The sequence below is a fragment of the Ceratotherium simum genome, chromosome 26 (genome assembly GCF_057802395.1).
Source record: "Ceratotherium simum simum isolate JZ-2026a chromosome 26, ASM5780239v1, whole genome shotgun sequence".
NCBI lineage: Eukaryota > Metazoa > Chordata > Mammalia > Perissodactyla > Rhinocerotidae > Ceratotherium > Ceratotherium simum.
The window spans coordinates 9,800,897-9,814,795 of NC_141925.1; the positions used below are offsets into that span (position 1 = coordinate 9,800,897).

The following is a 13,899-nucleotide window of genomic DNA, read 5'->3' on the forward strand; positions in this document are numbered from 1 at the left end:
GATAATACAAACGACGTGTCTGACACATGGTCTGGCAATAATACATGGCCCATCATTGCTCACTCTGCCTTCCCGGTCCTACTCACTGTCAGCGTCTCAAGGATGCTTAAGAAGGTTATTTTATTCATATTTGTCTCCCCAAACCTAGCGTGGCATCTGCACACTTCGAAAGCCTTGCGTTCATGCTGCCACAGGTCTCCAGTCTCTTCACTAAAAGCCTTGGGGCAGGTGTTTTACAGAAATAAGAAATGTTCACAGCTTATTTAGAATAGTAATATGATGCACATACTGCAATTATATATTAAAAAGTCAAGTATTCTAATTTTTTTCAAATGTCAAACAATACGAAACAGCAGTTCACAGAAGAGTAACGCAACGGTAGAAGAAATACACAAAAAGATGCTGTTCAGCCTTACTAAGTAATCAGGGAAATGCAAATGCAAACAATGAGATACGATTTCCACCCACATCAGCAATATTTTGCAGATGGTAAAACTCATGCATTGGGGAGAGTATGGAAACTGCTTCTCTCGGACATGGCTGGGAGGTGGGTGATTGGTACAGACATTTTGGAGGGCAAATTGGCAAAAGCCAAATTACAAACGCACAAATTCCATAACCAAAAACTCCACATTGTGACATCTGCCCTAGAGACCTTGTCACACATGTGCCCAGGGAGACATGCGCAAGGATGCTCAGGCATATATTAGAACCCAGCAAGAGTGAAATGGCCAAATAAAATGCAGTATAGCCATATATGGAACGTGATGAAGGGGTTTAAAAGAATAGAGCAGATCTCTATAAAAGAACACAGAACATTCTCCAAGAGCCATTGTTGAAGGACGCACAGCAAGACGCACCAAACAAAACAGTGTTTGTGATGGATCCACAGAGCAAACAAATAGAAAAAGATCTCATCTCCAGGGCCCCAGACTATAACCAAGGTTCCCTCTGGGCAGCTGAGGAGGGGACCAGGATCGGGGATGGTAACTGTGAAAGGCATTTTAGCCTTATTTCAAACGTTATACTTTTTTTCACAAGGAGAATTTATTCACGTAGGATTGGTATCATTTAAAATCAATTTAATACTTAGGAATGAAGTTCCTAGGGGGGCAGAAGACTTGTACACTGAAAACTACAAAAAAAACTTGCTGAAAGAAATTAAAGAAGACACGAATAAATGGAAAGACATCCTGTGTTTATGGATTGGAAGACTTAATGTTGTTAAGATGTCAGTACTACCCAAGGCAATCTATAGACTTATTGTAATCCCTATCAAAATCCCAATGTTTTTGTTTTTTTTTTTTTTTGGCAGAAGTAGAAAAATCCATCCTAAAATTCATATGGAATCTCAAGGGATCCCAAATAACCAAAACAATCTTGAAAAAGAAGAACAAAGTTTGAGGTCTCACAAAGAAACAGTAATCAAAATAGTATGGTAGTGACATAAAAACAGACATAGAGACCAAGGAAACAGAACAGATTGCCCAGAAATAAACTCGCACATTTATGGTCAAATGATTTTCAACAGGGGTGCCAAGCCTGTTCAGTGGGGGAAAGGACAGCCTTTTCAACAAATGCTGCTGGGAAAACTGGATATCCACACGCAACAAAATGAATTTGGACCCTTATCTTATACCATATACAAAACTTAACTCAAAATAGATCAAATACCTAAATATGAAAGCTAAAATTCTAAAAGTCTTAGAAGAAAACATGGGATTGAAAAGGTTCATGTCACTGGATTTGACAATGATTTTTTGAATATGACACCTAAAACACAGGAAACAAAAGTAAAAATAGATAAATTGGACTACATCAAAATTAAAAACTTTTGTGCGTCAAAGGATACTACCCATAGAGTGAAAAGGCAACCCACGGAATGCGAGAAGGTATTTGCAAATCATATATCTGATAAAGGGTTAATATCCAGAATATATAAAGAACTTGTACAACTCAACAACAATAATAAAACAAATAACCTGATTCAAAAATGGGCAAATGACTTGAATAGACATTTCTCCAAAGAAGATACACAAATGGCCAATAAACACATGAAAAGATGCTCAACATCATTAACTGTTACAGAAATGCAAATCAAAGCTATGAGATACCACCTCATACCGATTAGGATGGCTACTATCAAAAAAAACCCAGAAAATTACAAGTGTTGGTGAGAACGTGGAGAAATTGGAACCCTGGTGCACTGATGGTGAGACTGTAAAATGGTGCAGCCACTATGGAAAACAGTATGGCGGTTCCTAAAAAAGTCAAAAACAGAATTACTATATGATCCGGCAATTCCGTTTCTGGATATACACCCAAAGGAACTGAAAGCAGGGATTCAAACAAATATTTGTACACCTGTGTTCATAGCACCATTATTCACAAGAGCCAAAAGTGGAAGGCAAGTGTCCATCAATGAATGAATGGATAAACAAAATATGGTCTACCCTCACAATGGAACATTATTCAACCTTAGAACGGAAGGAAATTCTGAATATGCTACAACATGGATGAACCTTGAGGACATTATGCTGAGTGAAATAAACCAGTCACAAAATGGAACATTCCATTTATATGAGGTACCTAGAGTAGTCAAATTCATAGAGACAGAAAGTGGAATGGTGATTTCCAGGGACTTGGGGGAAGGGAGAATGGGGAGTTACCATTTAATGGGGACAGAGTTTCAGTTTCACGAGATGAAAAAGTTCTGGAGATGGAGGGTGGTGATGGTTGCACAACACTGTGAATGTACTTAATGCCACTGAACTCTACACCTAAAAATGGTGAAAACGGTCAATTGTGTGTTGTATATATTTTACCACAATTAAAAAATTTTTTAAACAATTTAAAAAGAAACACACAAAGCTAAGCGTGTGCTTTCTAAGAGCACCTCACCCGTCCAGGGGCTAAGCGCTCGGTTATTCCAGACTTACCAAGACAGCTCCCCCTCCAGTAAAACCTGCAAGTGAACCTGTTTCCAAAATGCACTTTTCACAGCTGGAAATATGCATTTCCCAAGCCCCCTGCAGATAAGAGATTGCAAACAGCCTCACCTCCACGAAGTAATTGCTCAGTGCTGGGCCCGAGTCGTTCTGGAAGGTCTGGCTGACGCGGAGCCGTCTCGGATTGCTGCTCTCAGCCCAGTGCCGCCCGTAGCTCGCCTGCAGCTGCCAGTGCAAGTGGCCCGAGCCATCCTCGTGCCGGAGCTGGACCTGGGGACACACCCACCAGGGAGACCCGAAGGAAGCCCTGTCTACCCAGTGCTGGGCCTCCTCACTGCCACCCACCCAGGGGCGCAGGCTTGCTTCTCTGGGGAGACAGTTCTGGAGGAGGTATGGATTTTTTTGCCCTGATTTTGATTTTGTAAAATATTGCCTTAAAATACGATCCTCCTTCATGACTGCGTCTCTGGTGCCCCCTTAAATTCTGAGCCCAAGGCGAGGGCCTCACTCTGGTCCAGGCCCTGATAAGCAGCCCTAAGAGCCAGCAGCCGTGGGAAGATGATCCCTGATCTGCTTCACAGAAACCCAAGAACCCTTGCTCCCACGGCAGCCTCTGGCTCCCTGGACAGAACCTGAGTGATCAGTGTTGCACACCTGTGGGTCCCTGCTGCCTTCTCCCACCTCTGAACCACAGGTGGAGGCAACACAGGCTCATCCATTTATTCATTCATTGAACACATTTTTCCCAAGTACCAAGTAGGTGCTAAGTATAGCACTGTGCACCACATACCTGGGAATGAAGGAACCAGAAGACCCCGCCCTCGTGGGGGCAACAGTACAGTGGCAGAGGCAAACTTGAAACAAGTAAATTAACAAAAGAACAGCTGCTTCTCCCTTTTGCTCACCCTGCCAGCCACTCTGGGGAACTGCCGGCTCCTTAACTGTTCCATTCTCCCTTCCGCCCCAGGACCTTTGCACTTGCTGCTCTCTCTGCTTGCAGCATGCTTCCATGGGAACAGAACTGTTTCATGTTTTAATTTTCAGCTTAAAATTTGTTTTTCCCAAAGAAGCCTTCCCTGTTGCCCAGCCAAATTAGACTCCCCTTGTTATGGTCTCTCAGTCTCTGCCCCATTTACCACCCATGGCAGTTAACTCTCCCTTGATTTGGTCTGTGTCTCTCATTCTGCCCCTGCCCAGCAACAGGATGGCAGAGATCAGGTTCTGCCTTGTGCATAGGTCTCCCCCAGGTGCTGGGCATACAGCAGGTGTTTAATAAAGACCAACTGAACAAATGGATGGAAAACTGAGACAGAAGTTCCCATTCCAGATTGGTTCCCATCCGTGACCTTGAGCAAATCTATCTTTGAGGATGAGTTCAGGGTGCTCACACCACCCCTTCCCTGACCGCGGGGCTCTCTCCAGACTCCCCGCCCGCCCCAGGCACCCACCTTGTGGCTGAAGGCTGGGAGCTGCGTGCAGTGGAGCTCGTGGTCCAGCTCCAGCTTGTAGGCGCCCTCTGGGCTACTCTCCGCCCGTAGCTGCTGGCCGGTGCTGCACTCCTGCGCCAGCCGCTCCGCCTGACCTATGCAGGGCAACCCAGAGACCCCTGCCCTTCCTTGCCGGGCAGCCCCCATCCTAGTTCCAAGGAAAGGAGGGCTCAGCCCAGCCTCAGCCAATCCCCACCTCCCGGCTCCGCCCCACCTAATGTCACTCAGTGGAACCTGTCAATGGGGAGGTTTTAAGAGACAGATTTATGTCTCCCCCGAACACACACACACACACGCACACGCGCGCACACACGCACACATGCACACACACACACGCACATACTCATACTTTGTTTTTAGCGAGCAGGAGCTCAGTGCCATTCAGAGCCAATGGAATGACTGACTGGCTAAGGAGCGGTGTGGCAAGGCCAGAACACCTAAGGTGACAGTGGCCCCTCAGCCCTCGGAGCCACAGCTCCAGGCGACGGTGCAGGTCCTGCCACCTCCCACGTGGTCCTCGGCCCAGCACATGGCGCCGTACCCAGGAGGCCGTACTTGATCCTCAGGGAGCTGGTCCAGAGGCGCCCCCGCTGCTGCAGCCGGCCCAGGGTGCGCAGCCCCACGAGCCCCGGCACAGAGAGCTCGCCAGCCAGGACCGCCACCTGCAGCCCGTCCTCTGCCTTCTTCTCCAGCAGCACTGCGGGGACAGTGGGCAGGGAGCGGGACAGGCGTGGCGTGACTGTGGCCCACCTCCCGGGGACTGACACCCCACCCCCAGCACCAGGCAAGGAAGGGGAGTGGGAACCACCCCGGGGACCTGGGATGAGGGGCTCCTGGGAGAACCAATGCCTGAGTCTCCCCCGAGGAATGCTGACACCGGGGCCACTGACAGCGTTATCTGCACTGTCGGTGGCAACCCCAAAAGTCACTTCTGTGAGTCCAGACCAAAGGTTTTTAAATAAAGTAGAATGAAATACGACAGAATGGAACAGAAATGACGGTGCCTCGTGGGTCATCTGGTAAATTTCACTTCCTGAAACTCGCTTCTGTTCCCCTGGCAGTCAGCCAGGTCGCACAGGCACAGCCCTGCCCGTTAAAATATCCAAAGTGCCCAGGCCAGGTGGTCAGCGGCCCCAGCCCCAACATCATTCCCTTGGAATCTCCCAGAACACCCCACGAGGAGCATAGCCAGGGGGCTCTACCCCAGCTCGGGCACCAGGGCGGGCATCTGCTCAGACTGGTCAGTGCCCAGGCCAGGCCATGTGTTCAAGATTTAAACAGTGTCCCGTGCAATTTAGGTCAAAATGCAAAATGTATTTGGTTTTTTGGGGGTTTTTTTGGTGAGGCAGATTGGCCCTGAGCTAACATCTGTGCCCATCTCTCTCTATTTCATATAGGGGACGCCACCACAGCATGGCTTGATGAGTGGTGTGTAGGTCTGTGCTCAGAATCCGAACCCGCGAACCCCGGGCCACCAAAGCGGAGCACACGAACTTAACCACTACGCCACCAGGCCGGCCTCCAAAATGTGTTTTTACATATTGTGTAATGCGAGTCTGAATCAAAACAGGCCCAAAACTGCTGTTTTCTGGTTCATGGGGGGCGGTCAGCGTGTTGGAGGGGTATCTGGGGGATCATACGGAAGCTGTGAGCAGACACAGAGCCCGGCTTCTTCCTTAGGTGGGATGTTGACACTGGCAGCTTGGGCTGACAGAGACCACAAGCGAGGCACGCAGCCCTCCCCCTCCTGTAGCCTGGCCACAGAGCAGAAGGTGTGGCAGGAAGGGGTCCCTCCTCCTACCTGACAGGTGGGCCTGGGTGCTCAGCAGGTTGCTCAGCGACACGGAGAAGGCCAGCTTGCTCCCCGGCTGCCGGCTGAGGTTTCCAGCGAGGACCACAGGGCTGCCCGCTGTCACCAGCTTCACCTCCAGCTGCGCCTCCAGCCACTGGGCCTCACCGCCCGCTGCTGGCCGCACGTCGCTCCGGCCCTGGAAAGGCCCCAGCATCAGCTGAGGGGACGGGCTCGGCCAGCAGGCCTGGTCCTGGCCACAAGAACCGGGACTGGACAGAGGGCAGGGGACGGACGGAGTTTAGCCAATGGCCTTCTAGGCTGATCCTTCTCCAATTTCTTAAACAGGATTTTCTTCAAAATAGGGAGTCCGTGTTACCAATTCAGACGTAAATATGAAGGACGCTTCCTCTCTCCCTCTCACCCCTCCCTCGTCCAATCTGTCAGGGACTCTGGTCAGCTCTCCCTGCAGAATATTCCGGGATCTGACTACTTCAGCCACCTCCACCACTGCCCCGGCTCGAGACCTGGTCTTCAGGCCTGCGTCACTGCGACATCGTCCCCCCAGCTCGCCCGGCTCCTGCCCTGGCCCTGCCATCTGTTGGCCTGGTGATGGGAGCGACCCCTTCAAGTCACATAGGATCATGACATGCCCATCTTTCTCAGGGTAAAAGCCCAAGTGCTTGTGAAGACCAAGGAAGCCAGGACTTTCTCTGGACGTCAGTGGTGCAGACCTGGCCAGACGAAGGCAGAGCTGCCCATGGGAGGATACTGGTGGGGGGACACAGGCACAGCCCGCAATGCTCTCCATAGCTTGGGGTTTTCTGGGGAACCCCATAAGCAATTGCAGCGGTCGTCTTTGATGGCCCCCACTGACTGCAGCCATATCCACAGATCTCTCTGTTGGCCGCCAGCTGATCCTTTTTAACCAAAAGTTGTAAACACGACCTCCCTGTTCCCAGACCGCCTGCTACTTTATGCTCTCTCGTAAATCCTGTTTTCACTTTTGCTCCTTGACAACAATCACAAATCATTGTCTTCTGATTACTCTTTGGCAAGACCTTACATGATCTGTCCTCCCACCTCTCTGTTCCCTCCCCTATTCTGCTCCAACCACAAGGGCCCTCATGCTGTGCTTCTAACACTCCAGGTACCTTCCTACCCCAGGACCTTTGCACATGCTGTGCCCCTTACCTAGAATGCCCTCCCCCCAGAGAACCACATGGCTCTCTTCTGCACATCCTTCATGTCTTTGCTCAAAATTATCTTCTCCATCAGGCTTGTCAGCTTATTAAAACTAAAGCCAATTCCACACCCTTCCTCTCACATAACTTCAGACCCCTGTACCCAGCTCAGTGATTCCCTTTTTCTATAGCACTTATACCCACCTATCACCATACAGGTTGCTTATTCATTTTACTTATTTTCTCCCACGAGAACGTAAGCTCCAAGAGGAGAGAGGTTTGTGTGTCTCTTTCATTGGGCTGTCTTCCCAGGACCTGGCACATTGTGGGTGCCTGATAAAGAGTTGTTGAATAAATGAATAAAGATGCTATACAGATTTCATTCCCCTCCTTGGTCTCCCAGTCTCCCTCAAAGGTAACGACTGTGCGCAGCTTCCCGTGCATCTTCAAGAGAAGCATGGGCCTACACAAGTCTGTTTGTACGTATGTGAGTATGTATGTGTGTGCGCACACGTGTGCACACGAGCATACATACGCAGGCTCCCCCTTACACAAAATCAGATGCAGGCTCTCCACTCTGCTCTGCTTCTCTCACTTAGTGGCGTGTCTTGGTGACAGGTTTCTCTGGTCCCTATCAGAGGCTGCTCGGCGGTGGCCCTAGTGCAGCCTGTGAACAGGGTGACTGCAGAATTTCTCACCCAAACCAGGACACTTAACATTAAAAAGAACACTGGTCATAACTGAGCCGGGTCAACAGGTGTAAACCGGGGCTCTCCAGGCAGCCGGGACCTCGGGACGCCCATCACTGCACACCGGGGGAGGGGCGCTGAAATCTAACACTCTCCCCCTTGCCATTCTTAAACCCCGTCAACTTGGAGCTGAGGTGAACCCCGCTTTGCTGCTCTGTGTTCCTGAGCTCACGTGCCTTGGCTCCCTTATCTCATACGCGCTTACCAAGAGGACTGAAGGAGTGGCCCCAGGCCCAAGGCCACCTGCGTCCCCCCTCCCAGAACAGGCTTTGGAAAGTTCCAGAGCCCCAGCTGTTACCGTGACTGTGATGGGCCTGGGGCAGCCAGAACTGGAGTTTGTCTAAAGGCAAATGTTTCCAGCTGCGGACAGCCCTCTGGAGAACGGCAGAAAAGTCTGCGGGGAGGGGAGGCCATTAGCATGTGTGCATTCAGCAAACACCTGGAGGCTCCAGGGCTCCCGGGGGTTCTGGAATGATCTGTAGTCTCAGCAGTCAGGCAGCTGGGGCTCTGGGAGGAAGACGCTCTCCCCTGACACTTGGTCATCTCCCCACCCGGGCAGGAAGCTGATCTGGGAGCAGAGGGCGTATTTATGCAGCAAAAATTCCAGCCCCGGCTCCAGGTTCTCAAGTCCAGACTCTCTGAGAAGATGCTGGAAACCAAGGCAGAATCGCCAGACTCACTGCCTAAGGCACCCTGAGGTCCTGCCGGGCAGGAGTGGGTCTAAAGCTGCCGTTTTTACCCTTTGAGGAGTCACAGAGCTGCCTGAGCACCGGATGGAAGGTCTAAACCCTCTCCCCAGAAGGTACGATTCTGGGGAGACACAAAACTTCTGTCCGATTGCGAGGACTTCAGGGGACCCAGAGTCCCAGCCAGGTACCCGGGCTGAGAACCTTGGAAAGTACCTACTAAGAGAAAAACACACACAACCTCTGCTCCGGGCATTCCACTGCTGGAATTGACCCTGCAGACAAGGGTGCTCACGGCGACACATTTATAAGACCGAAAACCCGGGGAAAACACAAGAGCCCTTCACTACGGAACAGCTAAATAAACTCCACCCCATCGACTAGGGCGCAGCCTTTCAAAATATACGAGAGACACTTTCATTTTTAAAAAGGTGGGGGGAAATACATTGATACCTATTTGCTGGTTGTGGGCACAGATTTTCTCAGAGGAATCATAAAAAATGAACAGCTTTGGGGAGGGGTCGAAGGGAGAGTTTTTAACTCTATACTCGTGCTAACCAAAAGAACTTTCTGCAACGATGGAAAAATTCTTGAAAAGTGGCTAGTGCAACTCAGGAAGCGCATCTTTAATTTTCTTTAATTCTAATTCATTTAGACATGTTGGCCACTCAGTTCTATAACGTTTCATATCTTTTGAACTTTGAATCATTTAAATGTATTACCTATTTTTTTAACAAAATAAAATTTAAATTGTACCAGCACGTGCTGGTACAAAAAGTTTGCCCGGATACGTTTTGGAGTAAAAAAAAAAAAACAAAGAGAAAACAAAAAAAGAGTATGATCTTTTCATGTAAAACAAACAAACAGAAACTAAACTCAAAACTAAAAGGTTTTGCAAATCTGCTGTATTATGGTTTGAACTGTGTCCCCCCAAAAGGTGTTGAGGTCCCAGCCCCCACACCTGTGAATGTGACCTTATTTGGAAATAGGGTCTTTGCAGATGATCCACTTAAGACGAGGGTGGGTCCTAATCCAGTGTGACTGGTGTCTTCACAAAAAGGGGACGTTCGGACACAGACACACAGAGGGAAGACGATGGGAAGACACAGGGAGAAGACCGTGTCTACAAGCCAAGGAATGCCTGAGGCTACGAGAAACTACGAAAGAAGCCTAGAACAGATTCTCCCTCACAGCCCTCAGAAGAAACCAACCCTGCCCACACCTTGATCCTGGACTTCCAGCCTCCAGAACCGTGAGAGAGAAATGTCTGCTGTCTCAGCCACCCAGTTTGGGGTACTTTGTTACAGCAGCCCTGGGAAACGAATACAGATTTCTTGGTGTGTGCATTGACGCTTCTTCGGGAAATTTGGGGACTGGCATGTTGTAACTTGCCATTTTATACCTTTCTCTGCTCTGAATTTTTTAAAGCGTGTTCCTGTGTTACTAATATCATCAATTTTTGACATCAGTGGTGGTGAGATTTGAGCCCATTTTTTTCTTCTTTATACTCTTCTGGGTGACAAGAATGTTATTGGTAGGTGACAGGAGAAGAACTGCTAAAACTCCAAACGAGGGGGCGATTCTTAGGCAGGGGCTCTGGGACGGGGGCGGAAATGCCGGGGAGGGTGGCCGGTGCTGACACAGGTGGCCGAGGACGCGGAGCAAACCTTGATGTAATAGACGTCCCTGTCGTCCAGGATCAGTTCCAGGTGACCCACGCAGGCACTCGGGAGAGTCTCGATCTTTCCTGGGGGACAAGACAAGAGTTTAGAGACGGAGGCTCAGCGTCGGGGATCTGCCCCTGCGTGCACCAGGTACATCCTACTGGTTTCCTGTCTGGTCGCCCGTACACAGGGCTGGACTGAGGGCTGACCCTGAAGGTCGCAGGGGGATCCACGAGCGAGCACGCAGCGGGTGCCCGGCCCTGGGTCTGGCACATGGTGAGGGGCACAGCCAACGGGCCGGGCACCGTCATTACCGTCCAGCTCGATTTTCTTCCTGGGATGGAGAAGCTTCAGCCGGAACTTCCTCTGGGGCAGGCTGTAGCTGACGTCCACCTCGACATCCCTGGGCACCTCCGACTTGGGCGTGCCCATGAAGAGGCGGGCGGAGGCTTCTCGAGGGAGCCAGCTGTCCTTCTGGAAGCACAGTGGAGTCTTCAAGATCAAGAACCGCGTCCCGGTCCTGAGGTTCACTCCTCTTCCCGAGAGGGGACCCCCACCCACACTGTTCAAGCACTTAGTGCTTGCGCTCATCCTTGACCTCACGAGACAACCAAACCAGGAAGGTGGGGACCTAAAACAGTATCGTGGAGCAGAGCAGAGCCCCGCAGGACAGCCCAGGAGCACGTCGACAGGGTCCGAATTCAGCCGGCAGACGGCCGGGAGGGAAGCAGGCGTCGCACAGCGTCGGCGCCCTGCCCAGGCCCCTCCGGTCCCGCAGCCAGCTCTGCCCGCTCAGCTCCCAGCTCGCACGCTGTGCTGTGAACGCCTGGCGCCACGGGCCCCAGGACACTGCTCTCCGGCCCAGGAGTGACAAGCATCCCAGCTCGCAGCCTCGAGGGGCTCAAACTCCGGGATGTAACTCAGGCTCCCCAGGGAGCAGGCAGCTAACTTCACCTGACATCACCCCCTGCTCAGCTCCTTCCCCTGACCCGTCCTGATTTCTCCTCCTGGAGCCTTTTCTTAATCCCTTGTACCCAAATCCTTGGCTCAGGTCTGCTGCTGGGAAAACGCAGCCTAAGACGCAAGCCCCCTTTAACATCCTGCGTTAACACACATTCATCCACACCAATAAACGTTCACTACCGTGTGTGGGGCACAGCTGTGGGCACAGGGAGTACCACTGAGGGTTAGATACACCAAGTCCCGCCCTCACGGGGCCCGCATTCCAGAGAGGGAGGCACAGGACCGCCAGACACAAAAGGAGGTAAGACGGCAGCTGGTGATGGGTGGCCGGCTGACAAACTCAGGGGGTACGGGGCCCTGAGAGGGTGGTCAAGGAAGGTGCCTCTGAGGAGGGGCCATTTGAGGAGACTGAAGGAAGCAAGGGAGGGAGTCAGGTGGATGTCTGGGAAGGAGTGTTCCACGCAGAGAAAACCACCAGTGCAAAGGCCCTGGGGCAGCAATGTGCTTGGCATAAATAAAAAGGGGGTCAGTGTGTCTGGAGAGCAGTGAGCTTGGTAAACAGTCAGGGAGATGGGGAGGAGAGGCTGGCAGGGCTGGGTCACTGACGGCCTGTTGGTCAGGGCATCTGGCTCCTACTCAGAGTGACGGGAGCCACTGGAGAGTTCTGAGCAGAGGAGACATGATCTGTCTAGGATTTTGGAAAGTCCACCCGGCTGCTCGTGGAGAACAGATGGTAAGGAGACAAGAGTAGAAGCAGGGAGATCAGACAGGAGGCTGTTGAGTGCCCATTCTGTGCCAGGTGCCGGGGACACGGGAGTGAGAAAAACTGGATCTGTTCCCAGGCACTGAGTGACTAGTGGGGAAGACAGATGTTAACCAACTAACTTCAGTAACAAACATAAAAGTGACCTAAGGGAAGGAACATGGTCTTATTAGAGCAAGTAACAAAGGAACATGACTACTTTGGGGTAATTAGGGCAGGCCTCACTGAGGAGGTGACCCCTGAACTGAGATATAAAGATTGATTCAGAGTTAACAAGTCATAGAACCCCCATGAGCATGTGCAAGGGTCCTGTGGCAGGAGGGAGCCTACAGCAGGACCAGCCCAGGCCAGCCCAACAGCTCCAGAGAGGAGCCCATGTCCTTATGAGTGAGCCGCAAGGCTGATCCCTGAGTAGCAGACCTAGGGAGACCCAGAGCCTGGCTGGGAAGGAAGGGGTAATTCCACAGGGCCTACCCAGGGGCCGAGGGTATAGGCAGCTTCCAGCAGATACTGTTGGAGCCCGCGGTCCTGCTTCCTCAGCGTCACAGCCGCAGACACAGGCAACGAGAGCAGGAAGGGCTGACCAGCGGCCGGCCAGGTCACCTCAGTGCACAGCTGCCAGCCCCAGGTGCGGGCCACTGCGGAGACAGGGGAGCGGCAGCATGGGTCAGAAGAGAGCCAGAGGGCTCCGGGCGGGGCCCACGGCCACTCACCTCAGCAAAGAAGGAGCCTCTCTCTTTCCTTGAGAGAAACAGTACTGCGTAGACACTAGTCGTAGGAGGCAGTACCGTGTGGACCACACTTTCCCAGCCTCAGCACTAGTGACACAGCGGGCTGGATAATCCTTTGCTGTGGGGCTGTCCTGTGCACTACAGGACATTGAGCAGCATCTCTGGTCTCCACCCACTAGATGCCAGCAGCACCCCCACACCAGTTATGACAACCAAAAATGTCTCCAGACACCGCTAAATGTCCCCTGGGGGGCAAAATCGCCTGTGGCTGAGGACGTCCAGTGTAGACTTTCAGAGTGAGAGGCCCCACTGTGTAGAACACAGGGCTCCAGAGCAAGACTGACCGCCTGGGTCCGCCTCCAGCCCTGCCACTTCCCTGCTCTGTGACCTCGGGCAAATCACTCAACATCTCTGTGCCTCGGTGTCTCTCATCTGTAGCCTGGGACCGATAACAGTCCCTGCCTCCTGGTGCAGCTGTGAGGGTGACCAGGTCAGCAAGCGTTTAGGACGGCGCCTCGCCTAAAGTAATACATTCATTTAAATAAGCCTCTCCCAACCTTACTCAAAAATGACTGCAAGATCCTCATCTCTTTGGTGTATTTCCTTCCCGTCCTTTTCCAATTTTGTTGCCTTTCACCTGATGTTATTATCAAAGACTTGTCTTGTGTTATTAAAATACCTCCTTCATTATAGGGTTTAAAGTGACGGGATATCCCGATGGTTTACTAAACCAGGAGTTAGCAAAGTGTTTCTGTAAACGGCCAGATAGTCACTATTTGAGGCTCTGCTGGTCGCACGGTCTGTCACGACTACCCACTCTGGTGGCAGGACAAAAGCAGCCACAGCCAGTAGTGAACGATTGGCCGTGGCTATGTACCAATAAAACTTTATTTGTGGACACTGAAATACGAACTTCACAAATTGTTCACATGTTA

The 13,899-nt window shown here is 51.3% G+C and overlaps 1 protein-coding gene across 1 annotated transcript in view; it reads right to left on the reverse strand.

Moving 5' to 3' along the window:
* The window catches only part of APOLTP (apolipoprotein lipid transfer particle homolog), a 136,373-nt gene that overhangs the window by 83,448 nt on the left and 39,026 nt on the right, over nt 1–13,899 (reverse strand). The window contains exons 22-28 of the mRNA XM_087417807.1: nt 12,708–12,871; nt 10,822–10,981; nt 10,511–10,590; nt 6,237–6,423; nt 4,977–5,132; nt 4,397–4,530; nt 3,060–3,218 (exon numbers count right to left, since the gene is read on the reverse strand). Of these exons, the coding sequence (XP_087273933.1) occupies nt 3,060–3,218; nt 4,397–4,530; nt 4,977–5,132; nt 6,237–6,423; nt 10,511–10,590; nt 10,822–10,981; nt 12,708–12,871 (1,040 nt within the window). The remainder of the gene's footprint in view (nt 1–3,059; nt 3,219–4,396; nt 4,531–4,976; nt 5,133–6,236; nt 6,424–10,510; nt 10,591–10,821; nt 10,982–12,707; nt 12,872–13,899) is intronic.